General features: G+C 44.6%; 1 protein-coding gene across 4 annotated transcripts in view; it reads left to right on the forward strand.

The window, feature by feature from the left end:
• Dpp6 (dipeptidyl peptidase like 6) overlaps nt 1-25,650 on the forward strand; it is an 863,175-nt gene that overhangs the window by 337,650 nt on the left and 499,875 nt on the right. Inside the window, exon 1 of one of the 4 annotated variants that reach the window (XM_087207714.1) lies at nt 14,947-15,087. The exons of the other annotated variants lie outside the window; for them this stretch is intronic. Within the exon in view, the coding sequence (XP_087063840.1) occupies nt 15,037-15,087 (51 nt within the window). The 5' untranslated portion in view covers nt 14,947-15,036. Of the gene's footprint in view, nt 1-14,946; nt 15,088-25,650 lie in introns of those variants that run through there. 4 annotated transcript variants of the gene reach the window in all.

Raw genomic sequence — 25,650 nt, forward strand, 5'->3', positions numbered from 1 at the left:
GTAGCTAAAACTATTCCACTGCGTATGGCCCTGTCTATCACTTTGTTTAGCCATTTCTCATTGGCTGGACATTTGGATGGTCCCCACTTCAGGGCTATTATGAAAAAGGTGCCTATGAACTGTCAGGTACAAGTTTTTATGTGGATGTAACCATTAGATTTACAATGGTTTTAATTAGACATTTTTGTACTTTTTAATAAAACTGGATATTTTATTCCTCTGAAAGGGGACACTTGAACTGCTAACCATAAATTGCTTTTGGAAATTGGAACCTCTTCATCCTTGCATAAAATACTCAGTTTAATGTAAGCAAGTTCAAGATTTGGTTTTGCTCCAACTAATGCCTCTCCTGGAGTTTCTCTTGATCAGGTTTTTATTGTTATTGTTTATTAAATTTTCTTCTGCAACTGGCACCCCCAGAACAATATATTCTGCAATATTTTAATGGAGCTTTGTTTCCTAACTGGGATTTGGCTTCTTCTTCCCCTCTTTAATTGCAATGCAGGTCTCTGGGATTATTAAAGCCTCCAGATTGACACTTCCTTTCACTGGAGGGTTCAGAGCTGTCAGTCAAACAGCTGTGCAAGCAGGGACTGAGCAAAGCCCTGTGAGTACCAGGAAGTGCAGATCTGCAAGAGTTTGCAGACACAGACCTGCCTGAGTTGCATGTGGGTATAGGCTCACTTTGGAGCCTCCCTGGGCTCTTCATCATGCGCCCCTGTCAGAGACATCAGGGCCCAGGGTCAGGAGCCAGAGTGGATCTGGGACTCAGGAGCTGAGAGGGGGAACTGAGGCTCTGAGAGAAGGGAGGGTAAAGCAGGCAGAGAACAGAGATGTTGCTGGGGAGAGAACACCAGGCCTTTGCACTGAGCTGTGTCCCCAGCCCTTTCTATTTTTTAGTTTGAGACAGGGTCTGGCTGAGTTGCTAAATTACCCAGGCTGGACTCAGACGTACAATCTTTATTCTTCAGTCTCTGAGTGTTGGGATTATAGGCTTGTGCTGTGTCTTTGCTTGGGAAAGCTTGCTAAGGTTCGGCATCTGCCACTTTTTGTAGCCTTGGCAGCCCCATCAAGCTGGGAGACAGGTGAGCGTTTACTTGGGAAGGGAAAGGATTTCTGCAGGAAGTCCCTACCATGCAGAGAGCACAGTCTTATTGAGAGAACAGGGCACATATCCCCACAGTCACAAGGCTGCATATGGAACATGTATGCCAAAGGAAAAGCTCAGACTCCTATTTCTAAAGAGTTTTCCAGAAAGTCAGGCTGCCTGAAGGTCAGAGGTCTCCCAGTTCTTGGCTTCTCTGCTTCTCCTACTACCAGCCAGAGAAATCTGAGAGTCTGTCTTCCTCCTGACTCTGACCGGGGTACCACCAGCTGTTCTGCCAGGGGTTTTGACCCAGGGGTGAAAGGGGAAGAAGGCTGGGCCCTGGGGGAGAAGCACAGCTCATTAGAGAGCTTGTGATAATTCACAGGACCCTCTCCTATGGACCAGCATGAGACTCTCTCTTCTAAGCCAGCAGGACCCCTGTCCTGGGCTGGCACATGGGTGACTGGAGAAGAAAGAACCATTCTCTACTCTCAGATCTGCCTAGGAAGTAAGTATCTCTGTACACTACATTTAAGAGTAAGTGACTGTCTTTGAGGGCAGCCTTGCTCACCCCTGCCCAAGCAGGCAAGGTCTGTTAAGTATCCATTCAAACTCCAGCCCTGTGCTGGGCATGTGGGGCCCAGAAGCAGAGGAGGTGCCTTCTCCACCCTGAGTTTATAACAAGTTGGCCCCGTGTGTGAGGGGGTGCTCCTGTGTAGATTTGGGTGAGGACATCTCTGCCCGTACACCCTGAGTCTGTCCACAGCATGGATGCATTCGTCAGGAAAACCACCAAACAGGAGGGCACCCTCTTGCCCACAGTTAGGCGTGCCAGGTAACTAGCAAATGGAAAATGTGCACGAGTGGTGTATAAGCTATTGAGGGTAGAGTGGCAGGTAGATGAAAACTGAATGCCTTAAAAGAAGTCCTCTTAGACTTCAGAGCTGGGCTGCACAGAAAAACTAGCAAGTGGCATTTTTCTAGGAAGCCGCTCACATTATTGCCAAGCTTCTGAATAAGTGCAGGGCTGTAGGTACTGGATGAATCTCGAACAAAGCTCTGTTCAGGAATGTGTTAAGTTGGCATTTCCATTTCTTAACGTGAGCTTATTTGCTGAGGCAATGTGTTTTGCCCCAGGCAGATGATTGCTTGGATATGCTTTCATATTTTAAGCCAGACTTTGAGATTTGAGGAGCTAAACTCTTTGCATAAGCATTTTGCAGCCTCTAAATGTCACTGTCCTCCTGGGGGCTCTGGCCAGCTACTAATGCCTGCTGCATTCCCAGGTGGCACGCTTTCTTGCTGAGACCCACAGTCCTGTGAATGCAGACCCTTCCAGGGCTGTGGCCCAAACAAGCTTGGTGGCTGTCTTCAAGGAGTACCTGAGCCCCTGTGCAAGCCCTGTGACACTAGCTGTGTGTGGACTTGGCAAGAAGAATCTGGATTTGCAGTTTATTTAATGACTTCATTAGTTGTATAAATGATTTCCTTTGATCTCCCATGAAATGACGGCAAGATAGTTACCATCCTAGTTATTTCTGGAAGAGGAAACTGAGGGCTGTGTAAGATTACGTGTGTGGTCAGAGTCGGAGAGGCTATGACTAGAAGAACACAGACTCAGACCCATGACAGAGACCCCGACGTCCCCTGAAGCTCAGTGATCTACAGGGTATATATAGCACACTCTGCCTGGAGCAAATGCTGCTTGTGCCTCACTGGGGACAGAACGGCCTGTCTTGCACCTGTCAGCACCTTTACTCCCAGTGCTGCTCACCGGACCCTGTCCAGTCTCATTCCAAGCCTCTTATAGAAAGCAAATCTGCTTCTTTCTAGAAGAGTCTTCAGAAGTAAATGCCGGTCCTGGGCACAGACAAGTGGCTGAAGAGAACACCAGGGAGCCCTGTACCTAGGTGGGACAAAGCCCCTGCCATTAAAACTTTCCCTTTCTCCAGAGGTTGTGGAATCTACAGAAAAGCAGTGCAGGGTTCCCAGCCTGAGACTGTGAGTGTGGACAGAGCGGAGAAGGAAGAGCCCAGGAGCCCTTGCTATTCCTGCTCCAGAAGATGCTCAGGATCAGTACAGTAAGTGAGCTGTTTCATCAGGCTGGACACAGAGACAGACAGATAGTAAACACACTGATCAGCTCAGAGAGCCTGGTGGCCTCCCTGCTGTGGAGAATGCCATTGGAAAAAAAGAGGCAGCGTGTGTCACCAAGCTCTGGGCCTGGTCCCACCACAGGCCAGGATTCATGCAGAATAGGCCTGCAGCTGGCTGATGAGAAGAGGATACCCATACCCCAGCCTACTGCTTCCTGTTTAGTCCTCAAAAGGACCCAAGGGTCCCCACCAAACCTGTGACAACTGAACATGCCTCCCCTTTCCCTGCACTCCTCCCCTGCTGTCCATATAACTATATGCTGCATCTGTAGTTGGAAGTAGATCCCCCCCCGCCTGCATGCTCACAGAGCTTCTGAGATGGTGCTCTCTTTCCTGAGCACCTTTGGCACTGATAAGTTATTTTCATATTTCCCCACTAACACCGGCAATAGCACAGGGCAAACACTGTTATTCTCAGGCCACAAACGTATCTGGAGACCAGGGCACTTGTGTATCTCAAAGGGAAGCCCAGGTCCACTCTCTGACTCCTGTCCCTAATGGAAAGGACGCACCTTCCTCACAATGAGATACTTCCCAGAGTCTACACAGACACCATGCCACTCATTCCTCCCTTCAGGTCATAGGAGTTTAATGGGACCAACCGTGTGCCGAGGGCTGTGGGGTACAGTGGGCATAAAAACTGCTTCCTGTGCCCGTAAAGTTTATAAAGAGCAAGTAAACAAATATATACAGGAAGTTACCAATGAGTGAGAGGGATCTCTCGAGAAACTTTTTCTAACTGGTGAGATTGCAGATGAAAAAATAAGGGGAAGACTGAGGAGCCCATGTGTCTTAGTTGCTTGCTCATTGCTGGGACACACTACCTGACACCCACAAATGGAAGGAGGAGAAGTTTATTTGGGCTCACAGTTTGTAGAGGTTTCAGTCCATAGTTGGCTGGCTCTCAACTGGGAGAGGGGCATGTCAGAAGAGAAACAGCTCATGGCACGTTGGCAGGAAGCAGAGAGGAGTTGGGGAGGGAGATAAGCCCTTCTGGGCCATATCCCCCAGTGACCCACCTCTTTCAACCAAGCTCCACCTCCCAACATCACATTTAGCTATAGACTAATCAGTGGACCTATTCAGTGATGAGCATCATGCCCTCGTGATCCAAGCACCTCCCAAAAGCCCCACCTATGAGTGCATGAGCCTTTGGGGGGACCTCTGGATATAAACCATGACATCACATCAGTCGAGGAGCCTCAGTGGGAAGGAGGGTAAAGCCTTGCAGATGGGGACAGCCGTTTCTGCCGCAATCTCTGCAGGTGATTGCAGGCCTTCCAAATCTGCCTGTCAGAATATAAACACAACTCTTGCTGTTGACCCTTTCGTGCTGGAAATGTATAGGAAATGTGTCGAATCGGTGCAAGTGCAATTGGTCTCCCCACATTTTGAGACCACTGAGATTAAAGACTAACAGAAAACATTATTTATAAGTGTGCCTTCATCCAAAAAATCTATTTGATTTGGTAAACAACTACAACATGAAAGGAACTATAGCAGAAAGTGAGCCATTTTGCGTTTGAAAACAATGTTAGGAGTAAATGGGTTTCCTGGTGGGTTATGTTGGAATGAATCTCAAATTGTAACCATTTTCTCCCCCCCCCCCCGGAGGAATTTTGTCAACTAGAGTTTGTTTCTGGGCCTAATGGAAGTCGTGGTTAATTTATCCCCAATCACAATAACATTACAAGTATTTGTTCAACAGAAATAGCTTCTGACTTGTGCCTGCACATAGTCGTCCCAATTGTTTTTAAGGAGTGGAGATTGCGAAAATTCTGAATGAACCAGATGGACAGGATTTTTATTCTCAGTTGTTCTTTAGGAGGGAAATATAGGCAAAGGTCTAAGTAAATCCTGAAGGGTCTTGAGGCCCTGAGCAAGCACCTGGCTTCTCTCTCCTTCCTTCGCTGTATTTCTGGGTATTGCACTTGGCTGAAGAGGAAGGAAGCACTATTCTCGTCCATCAACGCCCAGCCTCTACAGCGGCCACTGGGACAGGGCTTCCAGCAGGAGACTGGATGTCTAGGGAACAGTAGGTACTCAGAGCTATTCTGGAAGTCCTGTTTCCTGAGTGTCTTTACAAGGGGTAATCAAATACATGGTGAGTGCTGTTGCCGAGCGCCATCCAACAGAAAGGCAGGCTCATAAAAACATGACACTGTGTCCTCATCCACCTTATTCACTAGATCTGGCACCACATGACTCCTGGCTCTTCCTCAAAGTCAAAATGACCATGAAGTTAAATATTTTGAATCCATTGAGGGCACTGAGGAAGCCACCACAGCACAATTAAAGACATTCAGGAAAGAAGACTTCCAGAGCTGCTGCAGAAAGTGGCAAGAACAATGGGATAGTGTGTTAGAAATGAGAGAGAGAATTCTGAGGGGGATTCATGGGAATGTACCTTTTACTGTTATGATTTTTTTTGTAATTTAAACATTCGTTTTGTATTTCAGTCATACCTCGTTGGCTTATTTATTTTATTAATACATGTTTGCAATACGTAATGAATATATTCATTGTGGCTAGTTGGTACATGCACATGATGCATCTTCTTCCTTTCTGTGTCCCCTCCTCCTTCCTCCATCCCTTGGTTCCCTTCCCATTTCCCAAAGATCTGTCTCCCTATTTCCAATTGCCTTTTTTTTATTTTGCTCTTTTGTTTATACTTTGGGTTTCTCGTTTAAGTGTGTGTGTCTAACTTACTTCACTTAACATTATGGTCTTGAGGTGTGTCTGCTTTCCTATAAATGACTCAAGCTTATTCTTCTTAATGGTGGGATAGTACTCCGATGTATGTAAATACCACATTTTCTTTATCCATTCATCTGTTGATGAATATACAGGCTGCTTCCAAGATTTAGCTATTATGAGTTAAGCTGCTTTAAACATGGATATGCATGGATCTTTGTAATATGATGACTTTAACTCTTTTGGGGAGATGCTTGGAAAGGGAATAGCTGGGTCAAATGGAATTTGTAGTTTTAGTTTTTTGAGGAATCTCCATACTGATTTCTATAGTGATTGCACTAGCTTACACTCCCACCAACAATGGAGCAGGGTTCCTTTCCCCCACAGCCTTGCCAGCATTTGTTATTATTTGATTTCTTGATGACAGCCATTCTTCTGGGGTAAGGGAATCTCAGTGTTGTTTTGATTTTCATTTCTCTAATGACCAGAGATGTTGAACATTTTTTCATTTTCTTCAGAGAAATATCTATTTGTTTTAGTTGCCCATTTTTCATTGGGTCTTTTATTGGGGGGGCTGTAATTTTTCTGAATTCTTTGTAATTCTAGATATTATTCCTCTGTTTGAGGTCACAGAGTAGTTTAAAAACATGCCTTATTTTTCTTTTCTGCTTAATTTCATTGGGTGAGACAAGGATAAGCCAGTTACGACCAGGGGCCTGTTTGGGTTGATGGTGATAGACATGGCACTTTCAGACTGGGTTCTTCCTGTCTCCCAACTTCCTCTCCCTGCGAGGGACTGACACCCATATCGTAGTGAGTGCCGCCAAGGGGTTGGGAGGAGCAGGCAGGCACACTGCCTCCTTGCAGTGCATGATGGCACACAGCATGTGCCTTCCTGCCGCCGTTCACACGTCTGCTCAGCAGAGTGAGGTGTGTCCATCTTTGTGATGCCGACTACAGAGCCTGGTGCCTTGGTGTAAGGCGGAGACTGCTCTATGGGCCCCTTAAGGTTCTTTCATGCCAAGAGACGTCCCTGTCATGTCATGAACTGACAAGACCAAGGCTGGTAGATCTTTTTAGAATCTTCCTCTTACCAACTTCCTTCCTTGCTGCAAGCCTGGCTCTGCAGATCAGAGACTGTGCCAGGAGAAAACACTTGCTTTTGTCTATTTCACTGGCTGGCCCCTCCCTGCAGGGAGTGGGAATTGTTCCTTCCTGCTGCCCTCCTATGAGTCCTCTCTCTCTCTCTCCCCTCCCTCCCTCTCTCTCTCTCTGTATATATTTGTGATTCATAATAATGACATATGCATATCACATCTTAATCATTTTTTCTTCCTCTTCCTGTTCCCTTTCCTCCAGTCTCCTCATCTCTTGATCCCCTTCCCATCTCTGCAAAGTCTGTCTCCCTGTTTCCTGTCATCTATCTTTTATTTTGCTCTTTAAATTATTTATATATGGAGTGTCTCGTATAACAGAAACCATGTGATGTTTAACCTTCTGCGTCTGATTTATTTCCCTTTGTGTGCCCGTTCCTTATGACATCATGACTTCTTCCTCTCCCTTCCCTACTTCCTCTCTTCCCCGTCTCCTTTCTCCTCTCTCTCTCCTCCAGAGTCCCTACTTCAGTCCACAGCTTCATGTTTAATCCAGTGGGGGTCAAACAATGGTGATTTACCCAGTTATACACAGAATTTTATACATTTTCCAGTAAAACCAGGCGTGGGCCATGAGCACGTCCATCCATCCAGGAACAGCACAGCAGTCAGTGTGACTGAGGTGTGAGGGCACGCACAGCCGGGCCCACTGAGGCCTTCACCCATGTAGCTGCAGCTCTGCCCTCCCTGTGGTCCTTCCAAACCAAGAAGGTTTGGGCAGCTTCTTCCTGCTCCCAACCCCTGAAATTATAAGGAAACACAAAGTTTGGGTCATTCATTTGCCTCTGGAGAGACACTTGGATGAAATAATGTTCAATAGGGCAAACCCTCATCAATTTAATTTTATTTATGTTTAATATTACATAATATAGAGTCATTTTCCAGCTAAAATGTCTATGATTAAATTCTTTTGAACACTTACTACTACTGCCCATCGCACCAAATGGCATCCCAGCCCCACCATCATAGACAGCGCCGTGGCTCCTCCAGTCTTCATCACTTAATGTCACCTTGTGAACATGAGTGTGCGTGGCCAAAGGGGCTCCGCAGAGGGAACGGAGTTTGGGAAATAGTCTTGAGTTGCCTGGTGGACCCAGTGTGATGTCATGAGACCCTAAGGAAAAGAGGTCAAAGCTGTCCAAAGCAAAAGGAGACTGGGGTGTGCAGCTATGGGAAGAAGAAGGTCCCAGAAGGCTCTGGAACCTGCCGCAGGAAGAGATGGAAGCTGACTCTGCCCGGGGCCCAGGGAGGAAGTGTGCCCCCATGTTCTCCCCATCCCAGGCCTGAACAGAAAGCCTAGCCCTGCTGCACTGGACCTCTGACCCCTGAACTCTACTAAGGTAAGATGGTGGCATTTAGTTCCAAGAGACAGAAAGTGAACATGCCTGCCAGTCCCCACAGGTCCTGGCTGAGAGTGGAGGCCCCTTCCCATAGGACCTCACTATGGCTTTTGGCCTCAACTGCTTCGTGGCCATCCAAGGGAGAGGACTCAGTGACAAGCTGCCTTCCCAGAAGCATACCTTACACAGTGAATTGAACAGAAAGATGCAGGGGTTGCGGGGGAAGGGCCACTATCTCTTGGCTGCACTCCATGGTGGCAGAGCTGCCCAAGTCCTCTGACCAGAGAGCCTGGCCCGTGGGAGCCTGGCACATGGGAGCCCGGTTGGCACTCCCTGGAATAGGTGACTCTGGCACTGTCACCCCAGAAGGGACATTGGTTCCTTTATGTGCTTTTTAAAAGAATCATCTCTAATATGTATAACACAGCTGGGTTTTTAAGAGAAGAGCACCTCCTCCTTCCAACGTTGAAATATACCACAATGCCCATAATCTCACCAGGGTTTGGGGACTGTCTTGGGCAGAGGGACCCTACTTTGGTGTGGGAGTAATGCCCAGCACTGATGGGAGCCTGTGGTGGATATGAGACCAAATGACTTGATGGGTGAGAGGCCTGAGCCCACAGAGGAGAGATGGCCACACTCTGATAGTCACTGTCTAAAGCACAAGCAGCAGCATGTGGCCCAAGTCCTGACCCAGGACCTTTTCCCCAAAACCAGCCTGCCTGGTTTGGGACTCTCCCTGTCACCACCCTTGGTGATCTTTGAAGCAGACAAAACCCTGGTCTTGATCCTGAGATGATGGGTAAGCCCTGCAGAAGTTGAGATTTGTTCACCTCTATTCAGTGAGATTTGAGGACACAAGGTCATTGCTAACTTCACATAGACAACACCCTGCAATTACTACTGAGAACTCAGACCCTGCAGGTTGCTCAGGAAGTGGAGAAGCCATGGAACAAACCTGGGTGGGTGCAGTGGAGCCTGCAAGGACCACCATGCCTCTGTTAAAGTGCTGGTCTGCTAACCACCTGCTACTTATTTATTTATTTTGGCTCCTGTGTTCAGTCCCTCACCACAAAGCCCCAGACCACAGGAAGGCAGAGAAGTACAGCAAATGGGCTCTTGTACCTATCCCTGACAATCAGATCCTTGCTTTATAGGTCATGCAAAAGGGAAACTGCAGAAGCTGAGCTGCTCTTGGGATCTCTAGCTCAGTTCTCTGCCAGGGAGATGGGGACAGTAAAAGGGCATCAGAGAGCACAAGGCCTCAGACATGGGCTGTATCTAGCAATATGCAGCTTATGTAATGCAGCACTTTACAGTTTGGAAAGATTTCTTGCTCATTGATTATCCTGCTTCATCCTGCATTAGCCCTTGGCAGTGAGTGCTAAAGATGTCAGATGAGGATGGGGCTGTGGAAGAGATTTTGGAAGCCAAATGAGGAGAAACAGCCCCAGCCTGGTAGATGTTTGGCAGTAGAGGGGATCTGTGTGATGCTTCCAGACAGAACCCAGCGCGTGGCCAGGGGAAGCCGGGTGGTGCCGGAATTGGGGCCCAGCCCGTGGAAGAGCTCTGTGCTCCAGGCTGGCACAGAAGCAGCAGGGCAAGCACACCCAAAGAAGCAGAGCAGGCTGAAATACCTCCTGCAGCCCCAGCAAGTGCTCAACAGCTGTGCCAATTGGAGCACCCATGGGACCTGGGAGCAGGTCTGGAGGGCCCACCCAGTGGAGATAGGGTGGATTTTCCTGCCACCTAATTGGAACAGAGCAATGGACTCTAGTTCTAGTTACTCTAAGTAAAATAAGGATGCTGAGTATGGTGGCACGTGCCTATAATTCTACCACTCTTGGAGGCAGAGGCAGGAGGACTTCAAATTTGAGCCCAGCCTGGGCAACTTAGCGAGACCCTGTTTCAAAACAAACCAAAAAACAAGAATGGGCTGGGGATGTAGCTCAGTGTGAAGGACCTGGGTTCAATCCCCATCACCAAAGAATGATAAAGAGATATAATACCATTTGGACCTCTGAATTACATACAGAACGGAAGAAGGCAAAAGTGACCTCTGAAAGGGTTGTGCAGTGTGCAGTTGTTGAGGTTGCGTGGACAGAAAGCCAAGAGCACTGAGGTGGTCACCAGAGTCACCTTGGGAAGGGTTTTGAGGTGTGTATTTCCCTGGCAGGCCTAAGGCTCAGCATCCGTACTCTAGAGCTGATTCCTGAAACCCCAGCCTCGGGCTTCACACCCTCCAAACGACTGTCGTTGCCTGAATGTTGTCCTTGGAACACAAATGTCCATCCCGTCTCGGGGACCACAGAGATGGCAGTAGGAGTGACTGTGCCTTCCTGGGCCTCTACATCAAAGCCCTGGTTTTCCTGTAGACCTCTGGCCTGCCATGGGAGGTGGCTTCATTTCACATCATTTTTGTCTCTTTTAAGTGTAAAAAGGACATGTAGGGCAGTGGGTTTGGGGTCTCACACCACTGTGCCATCACTTTGACACATACTTCTACCCGCGCAGCACAGCAGAAATTCAGTGACTCCCACTGCCATCATTTATTTTTTAAAAAATCAATAAACCGTTAGCGTTATTTTAAAACAATTGAAGCTAAAATGATATTACAATTTCTAGTTTGCCAACAACTTCTTTAAAAGATTTAGAACCTCACAAGAGGATTTTGACTGAAAAGGTTGAAAAGGGCCTGTTTATACAGAAATGGGAGGAAGTGCAGGATATATTCAACAATATATTGTTATGTGATGACTATATTTGGCTAGCTGACAAATATTTGATTTCATGTGAATGTTTTTAAAATTTCAGAAGCTCTCTCCTTTCCTTACATACTAAGAGCCATGAATTCCCATTTTTTAAATGATGTGGGTGAGAGAAACCACAAATGACTGCAAAAAATTATAATGATAGAATCGTTTTGAAGTCTTTTTTTTAAAGTCTTGCATAGCAAAATGTCAGAGACTTGCATTTTCCTTCTCACATTTTCAGTGATTAAGAGTATTTTCTGAGGCTCGGGTTATAAATCCATCATGCCTACCTCCCCAAATTACAATTCAAGCTCACATTATTTTTATCAACCATCATTTAAATATCCATCAGGTTTTTTTGGTCTTTGTTCCATCAGTCTTCCTTACAAGGCTCTTTAGGGGGAACTATGAGAATCTCTAGCAGGTCGGAACCTTCTGCCAGTGCCCCAGCAATCCCATCCTGAGCTCTGTGCTGCTTCATTTGTGGTTCTCCTAAGCAGGGCTGAATTTCCCCAGCAGCCTCACCCTGTCTCTGTATCTGTGTGATCAATAGATGACACACACAGCTGATGCGTTTCGATTCCCAAACACTAGCACACACCCTTCGAAAAGTGCTTATGAGTGCTTCTAAATTCCAGGAACCCTTTAAGCTCCTAAGATTACAGCCATTTCTTTATCTTGGCTTCCCACTCGTGTGAACCAATGCACTGTCTTTCAGATAAGAGGGCATGCTACTATACAGATGTGGGGATACAGCATGACCAAGAGGCTCTGAAGTCCCCACACCCTACCACGGGCAGGCCAGAGGCTTCCTGGGGCCTGTGGTTCCTCAGACATCACTGTCTCCAGTGTGCCTGGCCTAGAGAGAGAGGTGCCAGGATGACCACCTTGAGTCTCCTGTCTTCTGCATTCAGCTGAGGTGGACCTGAGTTCACTGAGCCCATAATATTCCTTTATCCCCACAGCAGAAATGTCTGGCTTGTTGTATGACAACGCTTACTATAGAAGGCAGTATATACAAGTTTGTAACAAGCATTTAGGTCCTTGCCCCGGTCTCTGGCTGTACATGTGTCTGGGTCAGAGAATGTGGTCCTGCCTGGATTAAAGACCACAAACAAGCCTGTCTTCTCACTTAGGAAATTGGAAAACGCCATCACACACTGAAACCTTCTTTGAGCTAGTTACTGGTTGCTTAGCAAGACAACAAATTAAGGAAATAATTTTATCAGTTGTAACTGCAGCATAGGAGGTAACAACTCCAATATCTGTGAGTCCCAAAGAGGAAACATCCATCACTATCTCTGGCCACATGTCCATGGTGGTCTACTAGGGGGTTCTGCCCTAGTTGTCCCCACCCCTGCCAGCTGCCAGGGGACTTCACAGTGGCAGCTCAAGGCGCTAAAGCCAGAGTGCAGGCTTCTTGTCACAGCTCATGGACCCAGACAGTCACATGGTTCCTCCCAACCCTGAGGGACCAGGAATAATGATTAATATTACATCTGCCTGTTTACAGGTCCATGGTCCACGGAAGTTGTCTTCATTGGCCATGACTCTTGGGCACCCGATACTCCACCACATGGCCCTCACTGACTACAAAGCTGGCATAGAGAACACTGCTGGCAAGGTGCTTAGGGGTGAATGTAATGGGAAGAGTCTAGGGGGAGGCCTGGTTTGCTTGGGTCCTTTGGCCCTGCCTCAGTATCCTCGCAGACACACTTGCTCAGTTCTTAGTCTCCTTTGGCCAGACTCCGCTTTCCTTACAGGCCATAGGTGCCTCCCTTTAACTCTGAAACAATATCCTCCCAGTGATTTCTCTCCCTGAGTTGCCATGAGCCTGCCCAGAAGTCCGAGGCTGCCAATTTCTGCATTTACGCCCATGCAGACTCTTAACAGCTGTGTGAGCGTTTGCCACACATCCACCTGCGTCCCCAACCTCCTGGCTCTATGGGCCCTTATGTTCTTCTCTTCTCTCCTCCAGCCCTCCTTCTTTCCCCTTTTGTTTTAATTTAGCCCATTTTTTTCAAGCCTTCTGGCAGCTTCCTTTCCCCACCTGTGCAGCACCCCCTCAGAGCAAGACTCATCACTTAGCGTACCTATACCAACAAGCCTCAAAGGTCCAGTGTCCACCCACTGCCTCTGTGTGACTCTCAATGATTCTATCAATGCAGCATGTCATAGCTCCTACAGTGACAAATAGGAGGGATGGGGATGGGTGGAGGCATTGCTTAGATGAGGCGCCTGGTCTGTGGAAAGGTCTGAATGGGAGCAAAGCTACCTAAGCATGTCCAGTACTTCCTGCTAAATTTCTATAAAGGCAGAAACACTTTGAGGGAGTTGTTTTTCCAAGGTATTGCAGCAAACACCCCAAGTACACACAGCTTCCTCAGTATTTATTATTTGTATCTTCCTTCCTTCCCTCTTTCTTTGCTTCCTCCCTTCCTTCTATCCCTCCTTTCCCTCTCCTTTCCTCTCTCTGTTCCCCCTCCCTTCCCTCTTCCTTCCCCTCTTCACTTCCTTCCTCAGTGACTGAGTCTTTGTGTGATTCTCAAACTGCACCAGATGTGGGTCTGGGACTAAGCAAATCGCTTGAGGGTCTCACAGTCATGTGGGAGGAATACCACATAATGAAGCTACTGCAACATGGGACTGCAAAACCCATGTATCTCAGTCACATTCTCTTTGCTGGGACACAACACCCAACACCCGCAACTCAAAGGAGGAGAGATTTATTTTGGGTCACAGGTTTTAGAGGTTTAGCAGGACAGAGGGGCAGAGTGGAGGAAAGCTGCTCGTGTGATGGCCTAAAAGCAGGGAAAGAAGCGAGGAGCCAGGAGGGGACACAGACTCTCCCAGGTCACACCCCAGTGACTTACCACTTCTGAACAGACCCCACCTCCTAACAGCATGTTCAGCTGCGGATTCAGCAGAGGATCAGTCCTCTGATGAGCATAACATCCCCAGTATCCAATCACATTTTGAAAGCTCCACCTCTAAGCACATGAGAATGGGGAGGGCCATTCTAGATTCAAACTGTAACATCATGGGTGTGGAACTGAAACCAGCCCAGAACCCTCCAGTGTCTGGCCTAGAGTCAGGGCTCAAGCCCCAGGCATGGAATGAGCCACTGGACACCAGGGCTGCCACAGAAGTGGTGTAGAGAACTCTGGGATAGTCCCTCTGTCCATTACCTTTCCCTGACAGATACTGAGCATGTGCGTTGACTCTTCGATGTCTTAAAAACTGCTTAATACTGCTCCAAAATACCTGTCTACTCTACCAGCACAAGAGCAAGTGGATCATGGCCAAATCTCTACCTCGCTGAGCAGCCAAACTGACTTGAAGTCAGCGTTTAGCCTTGACCAGGAGCCATGGACAGAAAGCCTTGGCCCTCAGCATGTGGGACACATACCTGTCCAGGGTCAGAGCCAACTCAGGAGCCGGAGGCAGCCGAGCATCAGGGCCCTCAGCTTCAGGCTGGTGACTGAGTTGAGATGAACATGAGCGAGTCTTTCTCAGAGCAGAGCATGGTTTCCAATCCAGGACTCCAGACCCATCTGCAGGAGGAGTAGGTGGACAGGGCTGTTCAGAAAGCATCGTTGCCCCCCGGGAGGCTGAGCCCTGGACCAGGTCAGAGGCTCCTCCACTGGTGTGGGGCAGCTCTGCTCCCTGCTCCCCAGAGGCTGAAACGTCCGGCTCAGCTATTGGCTGCTCCGGGCTGCCAGCAAACTGTGGTCTTAGTAAGCAGCATCGCTAAAAGCCAGGGAGTGTCCCTTCTGTGAGAATCCCCAGGCATCTCATTGCACGGCCACCAGACATCCTGGCAGCTACAAGGGGATACCTACCTTCACAGGGATGAACGCCTCCAAACTGCCCGGGGTGAACAGATTAAAACGATTTTGGAGGGTGAGTAAACAGACACAAATCAATTTACTGAAAAAAAGTTTAATTTCTGAAGAAAAAAAAATATATATACAGCTAACCAGCATGGTGAGACACGCCATGAGATATTGCATTATCTTGCACAACTCCCTTTGGGAGATTCAGCTGGGCATATTTGATGCTTTGCCAAAGGTTTAGAATTTAATTTTAATTAATCTGCTACAAATGCAACCAGCAGCTAGCTCAGCTTGGGGTATTTCGTCAGAGCAAAAGTTTTTTGGGAAATGCAGTTCAGCATATGAGCCAGAGTGGGATGGTTCACCGCTGTCTTTCTGCCACCCAGGTGTTGGCCAGCATATCGGATTCTGGTCGTAGCCTCAGGGACCAGATGTAATGCTGAATGTGACAGCTAATTGATGGACACCTGAGCATGAAGTGTGTGCATGCTTTCTTTCAGACTGTCTGGTGCCTGTCAAAGCCCTATCTGACTAGGAAAAGGAGAGCTAAGAAACTCTAAAGGTCTGTGTGTGCTATTAAAGCATTAGGGAGTATGAAGGCAGTTCTAATCACAAACTGCTACACAGCACAGATATTAGCATAATCCTCTGTAATGAGAGGATGGGCACTGACTTGGTCTGATAGCAGGCAGCTTCTGGAAGTCCAACATTTGGCTCTCTGCACAGAATGATAAAATTCCTATGGAAACCATTGCTGATTTCCAGTTGTCAGAAGCCAGGTTCCGAGCAAGAAGTAAAGAATTCTTTCCTGAAAAGTGAGGTGGGACTCGGAGGGATGATAAATGTCTGTGCGGCAGGTTAATGTCAGGGTCAAGCTTCATGAGTGTAGAAGGACCTGGAAAGGAAAGAGGACTCTGACACTGACAGTGAGCCCTTACATACGGAATGCAGAGCTGGAGTAAAATGATGTGCAGGCTTCCGTCTCGCTCTAGACTTACATGATTCTATGATTTTTAAAAATGTTCCTATTGGCGCTTTGCTCATTAGAAATCACTTTACTGGATGAATACATAACAAGCAGTTAGTGCATCTAATATGTTTAGGAAAATTGATAAACTGCTTTTCTCTGTCAGATGTTCTAAGTCGTTTAAGGGCCTGGAGTTACAGATGAGCTTTGTCAATTGCTCACTGAGTCAAATCTATTTATTTTGACTTATAATGATAATAGTATGAGTTTGCCAGTAATTTTGAAATTACTTCCCAAGCAGGGGGGTCTACATTCAGCTGGATAGAACCAAAAAGATATCTTTTCAAATTAAAGCATATGTAGAACATACAAATGTATATTTCTTCGGAGCAAATGAGGAGATATTAAAAGCATTCAAAGGAGGAGATTCTGCAGAAGTTCTGAGTACAGTGTGCACAGCCCGAGCATGAGGTTGGACAATGACCATGTGTGGGTGGGCTCCGGGATGATCCTCCTCGTCTGACCAGTTCCCTCCTGCCCCTGTTCCCCATCCCTGAAGTGGGTGATTTCTCCTCGCTCTGAGATTTAACCTCAACAACATGGAAAACAGATTACTCTCTGCTCTAAATTCACTGAACATCTGTCTAGAGTGTGATGAAGAAAGTCTGATTAAATTTCTCCTGTCACACTCTCTAGTTGGTAGAGAACTCTTGCTGTGTCCTGTTGATATCCTGCTCAAATCTGGTTGTAGACTCTCAAACATTCTTCTTCGTTGACCCAGGTACAATGGATGAGCCACTCGCAGGTGTGTCAAAGAGCACGACACTAGTTTGTATTTTCTTCTCGGGCTTAACTTATTTTAGCCATTGGCAGCTCCAATCCCTGACTGCACACAGCACCTCAAAGCTTGAGCTGGACCCCTGCAAGTTGTGCTTGGAAGGGAAGCCCCCAGGGCCCTGGGCACCCCCTCAATTAGGATACCTTTTCCACACCAGGTCCACATAGTTGGCAAAGACAACTGACCAAACCCCGAAGCTAATGATACCCAAGCCCAGTCCTGTGCATTGGAAGGAGACCTGGCTATAAAACAGTGCCAGGAATTTCACCACAAACAGCACAGGCAGGATGATGTAGCAGATTTTACATAATCTAAGGAATTCCTCAATTATTTAGGAAACATAAACAGATGTTATAGTTGCTCTGTTGTCTCAGTTCTGAATCACTTATTCCCTTTTCAGTGGTAGTTTTATGCTAATAACCCTAGGATATTATTAATAATCTTTTAAAATCAGAGGTAGATTAAAAAACAATTTCAAAGAAAGGATTTTAAAGCCTCTTATTGGAGGACTGCCTACACAGATCCCATCCCATGGCTGAAGGGAAGGCCTCACTGCATCACATCCTGAACAGTCCCCACCTCTAGTCTGGGCTTCATGGACACCCCTGGCTCCATGACTCAGCCCAATGATGACTTCCACAGGAGTTCAGGTGTCTGTGGAGGAAGCGCATACCTGGTGGTCTGCAACCAGGCCCCTTTCCAGATGGTGGGCATAGGACTTCAAGAACGAGGACTTTGAGTACTGACATGAAATGAACTTCATCGTACCACTGACTCTCATCACAGCAGCGACACGGCTGGGGTGTGGCTCAGTGGTACAGTACTTGCTTAGCCTGCACATGGCCCTGAGTTCTATATCCAGTGTAAAAAAGTCAAAGTCTTCCTATGATTCTGGTAGCTTCTATTTAATTACACATTCTTATTGGTGGCAAGTGGGAGTAAGAGAGACACTGTTTAAACCAGAACAATTCTACAGGAGTCATTGGCAAGAGAAAAGTTTTGGAGCCACTGTTTAAATAGCTGTACAACTTAGACTGCATGTATGCAATAGCGAAATGATGATTTGATTTCATGAGAAAAATCTATGAGTCTAGTTATTGGGTGTGAGGTGAGGCCATTTGATTCAGTACGTATTTCACAACAGAAAATGATATAGTAGAAAAGCCGGTACAAATTTATATGAAGAGACCAAATAGGTGGGTTTTTTTCTTTCTTTTCTTTGTATTCCTGCTGAGAAATAGCCCAAACCTGGACATTTGATAATACCCACAAAGCCAATGTGAAGTAATACAACAAAGGGTAGGGTGCAGGAACCCTGGTGTCATTCCATCTTTCCATGCCTTTGTCTAAAAGGCTCAGTTTACCTCTCTAAGCTTCAGTTTTCTCAGCTATAGAATTGAGGAAGAGGGTGTTGCTCAAATCACCCTAACTTTCTATATAGTTAGAATAATGTAACCTAAAAGGAAGCTCTGTTCCCCTAACTTTTGACAGCCTGATCCTTCTCCACTCCATTCAAGTCAAAGTCACAGAGGGCAAGATATAAATGCATATGTCTCAAAGGTTCCCAGGTCACTATGATGGGCAGCCAGGATCCAGAACAATCAGACATCTGCTGCTCTCATTGGGCTCCAGCATTCCAGACATGAAGCTGAAAGGGTTGTTTCTCCAAATCAAGGGTTGCCTTGTGCTTCTGGCGATTCCTCTGACTACTCTGGTCAGCTCCAATGCTGATGAGAGGAAAGCAAATAGAACAAAATGTACAAAGGACTTAATCCCCACAGTGACTTTTCAAGCTTAAGGCTTTGAATATCTTTGGTATGGCTCAAGCCTTCATTGGCACCCTGAATTTTTAATGTCTTAAGGGATGCTTTTATTCTTATGAGAAGTGAACTCTAGTTTGAAGGGAAAAAACAAGCAAAAACAATACTTTCCCCCAAATGTTTGTCTTGGTTACCCTGAGATCTAATCAGACGTAAATATGCAAAAATTTTCAGACACTGCTCTTATCTTTAATGCATGTACAATCTGGTGGAGGTGAGAGACAAATAGTAATTGTATGACTTGAAGATGTCTAATTGTGATATTGCCTGCCTATGCAGTTTTCTGGTCTCAAGAACTTGGCTAATGCATTCACAGTTAGGAGGAGGACCTCAACCCCCCATTTGCCCACTTAAAGTTTTGCAGCTTGTGTTTTGTCAGACTTTCCCTCTTCCTTGGGGACAGGAAGACATCTAAGAATAGGCACACACACTCCCACACCTGTACACACCAATACTCTTTTAGAGCTAAAAGTGCTTATACTGATGTTCAGCAAGCATTTGTGCCTTTAAATATGCAAAGCTGCACTCACACATTTCCGTAAATGTGAGCTATCTCATAAATAATGGCATAAAGGTGAAAACCAATTTGAAACCCTTGCTAACCTTGAATATTTTCCTGGGCAGTTGGAGGCAGCTCTCATACCCAAGATGTAGAAGCCTCAGTATTTAATAACCTCAGTCAGGCCCTCTTCAGGAAGGGGAGAAATAATTCTCTGGGTGTATGGATTCTAGTTGCTTCTTTGCCTTGCATCAGTAGAGGGAGAGAAGGCGAGTTGCTTCCTCTCTGAGAACTTATCTCTTGTGATGTGACCAGGTTAGATTAGCTTTCTGTAATTCCACTATGTACTTTGATTCTGCCTGTAACCATTTCCTTCAGGTAGTTAGGATGTCGGGAAGACTTCTGTCTTCCCAACCTACCAACCTGAGTCATTAGCACTGCAACAAATCAGAATGTGAAATTGGAATCTTAGGGTTTCAGTCTGTCTAAACCCAGATTTCCTCTTGTGTAAGACAAAGCTGATGGTGATGATTAAATTTGATCATATCTGTCCAACAACTGTTAACCTAACTAACACACAGTAGATGCTCAGTTTGTGATGGTCCAGGCTGAGGCTCACTGTGGAGGGAGGCTGTGTGTGGCGCTCAGTAAGATGTTTGCACTCCCCTGCTCAGAGTCTCTGCTTGTGGCTCTGTCTGGTAGGGGTTCTGTGGCACCCTTTGAAGAAGTAAAAGTATGTACTGTTAGCATCCCAAGATGGTGGACTAAGGGATGTCCTGACCTGAGTGTACATCAGCCAGTTCCCTCTTCCCTGGTCCCAGAGGAGCTCTCTTGGGTTAGGACCAGTAAGGCTATCTTTGAACAGGAATTTCTCCTTGTGGGCTGGCTTTAATTTTAGTGGGTATATTTCCCCACAAGCCAGGTCAACTGCTTTCAGCTCTGGAAGTAAAACAAAGAAAAAAATGTAATCCATCCAACCATTTTATTCCTTTTCTCAAAGCCTTCTTCATTGAAATGACCACTGACATTCCACAGTCCATCATCTTGATGTCTTGTATTTGGCCTTGAATACTCTCCCTTCAGAAAAAAGCTCATAGTTTCTTTTTAACCAACACTCAAAAATTATTAATTTGCCTCTTTATTCATGAACATTAAAAGCTGGAGGTTCATAAATATTTTATGATTCTAAAACGCCAATGCATAGCTGATTGATATTGAGGGATGGAGGCTTAAGGGCAAGGAACAGTCTTCCTTTTTCCAGAATTTGCAAAATCAATATAAAGTGGGCTTTCACGAACCTAGCATGGGTGTAACTAACAGTGGCCAGAGAGTGCAGGTGGTCTCCATGGCAACGGGCTTCCTGGTGTGTTCTGGGAGGCTCCAGGTGAGTGCAGCCTCTTCCAGCCTTGAGGCGAGATTGGCTGGAATTCTGGACAGGAAGCTAGAGTTTACAGTGATGCCACCAGCTCATCTAGCCATGTCAAGACTTCAGAGAAATATGGAATAGACCTTAAAAATAGTTTTGAAAATTAGATTTCAATGTTGTAATAGAAAGCATGCAAGTCTTACTTCCAGTTAAGTAATATTTAGGTAAACATTCCATTCATACTATGTAATATTTCTCTGCCAATATGCTCAAGAACCCAGCTGCTGGTTTCCTTTAAAGATTTTCACATCCTTCTAGTGAAGTAGGAGAGATTCTTTGGAGTTACTATTGATTGCACAGATGGATAGGCCTTTCTGATGGCCTGGAAGAAAGAACCAGGATAAAAAGTCTGTTTTTTCCAGAGGTCTAAAAAACCACTTGGATTTATCTTGGATGCTGGCAACAGCTGTTACTTCTTCAAGAGAAAAACAACATTGAATAGGTTTTGCAGGGATAGTCCTTCAAAGAGCTATTACTAGCCAACAAAATCTTTTAAAAGCTTTGGTGCCGCCGCCTGCCTCGCAAGTTCAAGGTCCCAAGTTCGATCCCCGGAACCAAAAAACAAAACAAAACAAAATCTTTTAAAAACTTGCTATGGTAAATGTTCTTGCAAGAAACTAGAGAATTTCTATTATCAGGCCTTTTAAAAGAGAACATTAAATATTCTGTAAAGGAAAAATTAATAATATTAGATGATTTGCTTGATTACTAACAACCAAAGAGCTATGGTTTGTAGACTGAGCAAACTTATGAATCATCAGTTTGTTGATATTTCATTGTGAAGGGAATGATTTGCAAGGTTAATATCCTTGCCTTTCATTGATGATGCTATTTTCTACATGTATTATTAATTAGAAAGGTGTGTGTGTGTGTGTGCATGCATGTGTGTGTGTAATACAACACACAAGGTTTTTGAAATGTTATAATTAAATATGGCTGCTGAGATCTTAACAAAGAAGACTAATGCTTGTTCTTGATCATAAGTATATAGGCAACACTTGTAGGCAGATACACTTATTAAGGTATCTTGAGTATTTCTTCAATGACCCTATTATCTATAAAATAGTACTAAGATTGTTTATCCTGTAAGATTTTTGGAGGAATAAATGAGATTACAAATATAATATGCAAGCTAGAAACTGTCATTTTTCAACAACTGTTAGTGTCTCCTCTCTTTCAGTGGGTGTTAACTCACAATTAATCTTTGGCCACTGCAATAGACAGAGGGAGGGGTGTGCTCAGTAAGTGCCTATTGATTGGAGGAGTGGGTAGATGGATAAGTGAATGAATGAATGACGACAGCTTACATTCAATTAATATCTGTATTAATTAATTGAATCCTGACTCATTTAGGAACATGTCAAGTCTAATTTTAACCAGTCTGACTCACTCCTGGTATTAGCATGATCTCATCATCTGAGACCATCAGCCACTTCAGAAGAAAGACCCTTTTCCCCTGTTGGTCTCCTGTTGTTTCTATTCTTACCTAGTCCTCTTTGGGAATGTTAATGCCTGGTAGTCCTAACTGGTACCCATTCGCTATAGACATTACATGTGGTTTCTTTGAATTTAAGATTACTCTTTGACTTAGGAGGGAGAGTGTTTCTACTCCACATTTCATCATGTAGGAAAAGAAGATGTTAAGAAAACAAACCAGCATTTAACCGAAGCCTTTTAGGGGACTGCTGCTGGTGGGTTTCAGTGGCCCAGTACTCAAGGACGTTTTCCCCCTTCCTCTCCAGGGGCACCCAGAGTGAGGTCACCCACCAGAGCTAAAGGAGCTCTGTTGCTTAGGATGCCTTGTGTTGGCACAGGTTCTAAAGAGGAAACAAAGTTCCCCCGGAAAAGGCAGTCACTGGGATTCATTTCCCATAGTTTCCTTTTCAATTGTGCAAAATGTGGATAACATCGTCAGTTCCAGTTCCTCCTGAAGATACTTATTTCCTACTTGATGAGCCCACTTTACAAATAACAAATCTCTCCCATCTCTAGAATCCCCCAAATCTGTCCCTACAAAAATTAGATAACACTTAATTACCAATTCATCTAGCAGACATTTTAGTTCCTTAACTATCTGTGGATACCATGGATTGTATAGGCACTGCTGGAGGAATTATTTAGATGGAAACCTCAAACAATATACAGATGGATAGACAGATTAGATGGAGAGATCATAGATAGATAATAGACAATATAGATAGATATACAGACAAGATAGATGATAGACATATAATAGACAAGATAGATGGATAGACAGACAGATGGATAGACAGACTAAGTCTCACTGAACTTGTAGCCAGGCATGGGAAATCAGAATAAGAAAGCATGTTAAGGAATGAGAAATGCAGACAGAGATAGGAATTGTGCCATTAAAATACCCAAACAGAGTAATTAATTTTTCCTGGGGAGCAGTGAGCTTGAGGAACAACACAGAGAGGAGATATTTCAATAAGATGCTTAAAAATGATTAGTTTTTAAATGTTAATATGAACCAGAGGAATACTAAGTAGAGAAATCTATATGTGATCCATGAAAGAGAAATAGGGAATGTTAATAGAATTTCATGCAATCGGGAAATATTCCACTCTGCTAGAGAAGTCGATATTTGAGGGAGGTAGTGGAATGTTGGGCCAGCAGGGGACCTAAGGACAGGAGGGGCACATTGTGTACTGAAAGCCCCACGCTGCTGATCTGAGGTATGTGGGTTACTGCTGACAGCACACATAGAAATGAATGTGTTTGCTGTCCAGCTGTCCAGTAACACTCAGAGAAAGTTCTTCATGTATATTTAAGCAAGCAAAACCAGAGGGTCTTAGGTGTTTTTACTTTTTCCTGCCACGCCATGAAGAACCAATGACTGTGAGTCTCGATCACAGCAGTCCTTGTTCATGGCTGTTTACATGCAAATTTCAGTATCAGGTAGAAATTATTGAAATGTGACTATAAACAGCTACATTATACTTTTAGATTATCTTCACGATCTGTTAGTGAGTATTACCTATGCATGAAGACCTGTGCAAGAAAAGTGGAGTTTTGCAGGAGAAGTAGGAGAAAATGACATTCTCTTGCACAATAAATAGATTCTATTTTATGTACGATTCCCTAACTATTTGCCATTTTATTGTACTCATATTTTTGGAGAAGCAAGAGTTGAGTATTTGTTGAAATTCTATTTAGGAAAAATTTAAATAGCAAGGCTAAGTTTTGATTGAAGTCTTGAATGGTGGGTGATGCTTTCATAAACAGAGAAATTTGGTTGAGGAGAAATGAGCAGGTTAACTCAATGAGGGTACAGGCATGCAGTCGGCATGCTACATATCCACAAAGAACAGTCGGAAGTTTGGAAGAGTGAGTTGAGGCAGGAAGGTGGGCTGTCCCTATGTACTTTATTCTTCTCATGGGTGGTCTCACTCATTGGACACCTCTCTGCATTTGGAAGATTGCTGACAGGTGCATTCAGGTTTGATGAAGGAAGGGGAAGAGGTAAGTCACTATGGTAACACTGTCAAGTCCAAGCAGCAGTACTAAAATAAGAGAAAAGCAAACTTATTTCTTTCTCTATGCTAAGTAGGAGATGAAAGTTCCAGCATCCTCAAATACCCCTGTTCTGCAGTCCCACAGAGGTGTAGCCTGGCCTGGACTCCAGAACAAAAAAAGAGATATTTAAGCCTTCTGCCCCCGCAAAGAGTAATTATTCCCATAAAATAGCAACTGTTTCTAAAGGAAGACATTCAACCCAATTTGAATCAACTCTGATAAATCTAGAAAAGAAGACTACTCACCAGAGAAGCTGCTAAATCTCAGAGAAAAACTGTTAGTATCCCTGATATATCAAATATATTTTTCTTGAATGTTGGTCAGTATGAAACTTAGCAAGCCACTTCATTTCCAGGTTCTATTACTATGTCTTTTGAAAAATCAATACATTATTTTCTTATAACATGGGCAACATATGGATGTGTTCAGGCACAAAGCAAAAGGACAGAAAAATTTAAGTGTCAGATAATAGAACTGGGGATAAAATAGAAAGAATTATCATAAGAATCAAAACTAAAGCATTATGGACTATAGCATATATACATAATTATTTTTATCTTTTAAAAACAGCTTTATGGAGAGATAAATGGCATACAGAAACTTCATATTTGGGAGTATACAAGTGAAAAAACTTTCAATATGGTGAATGTTTAAATTTTAAAAATCTTATTATAATAAATGACACATTGCCATTAATCTCTCTCAGAATCCTTTCCCTTGCTTCAAACACACTGATCTCATCATTCTTGCCACTTTCTGAAGCACTTCTGGAGTCCTCTTTCCTGAGTATCTTTAGTTATGCTGTCACTACCTCCATGAATTGATTCAAAACATTTCCCTTTTAAGGTCATTTTGACTTTGGAGTAGACCTAGAAGTCACATGGTGCCAGATCTTGTGAGTGAGGCAAATGAGGACACACTGTCATGTTTTTTGTGAGCCTGTGAGCCTGCCCTTCCATTGGATGGCCCTTGTAGGCAGCAACATTGGCCATGTTTTTGATCACACCTCATAAAGACACTTTTTGCCACTGTGTGTTACTGTACGTTTCCTAGAAGATTCCGTAAATGGAACCACATGGAATGATTTTTCCTTGCCAGGCTTCTTTCTTTATTCCTATAATAGATGTGCTCCAAGTTTATGGTTTTGGTTGACCTTCACTAATGAGAAATATTGTTTGAAAATGTTTTCGGGAATTTATTTTTCTTCCCTGTACCTTCTTTGCTGAAATGTCTGGTTATATTTTTTGTTCATTTTATAGCTGAGTTTTGTTTTATTATGATTGAATTTTGAATGTTGTGAATGTTGTTTACATATTCTGGATGCAAGTCCTTTGACAAATATATGATTGGTGAATATTACTTCTAAGCTGTAGCTTTTCTTTCCTTTGCAGTTTCTTAAAGGTGTTTTTGAACAAATGAATGTCTTGATGAAACCTAATTTACCACTTGCTTCTTATATGGATCATGCTTTTGGTCCCATAGTTAAGAAATCTTTGCCTAACACAGGGTCACAAAGGCTTTTTCTTGTCCTTGCTTCTAGAAG

The sequence above is a fragment of the Heterocephalus glaber genome, unplaced genomic scaffold, assembly GCF_053883595.1.
Source record: "Heterocephalus glaber isolate CG9 unplaced genomic scaffold, H.glaber_assembly_v1.0 deba00000818, whole genome shotgun sequence".
NCBI lineage: Eukaryota > Metazoa > Chordata > Mammalia > Rodentia > Bathyergidae > Heterocephalus > Heterocephalus glaber.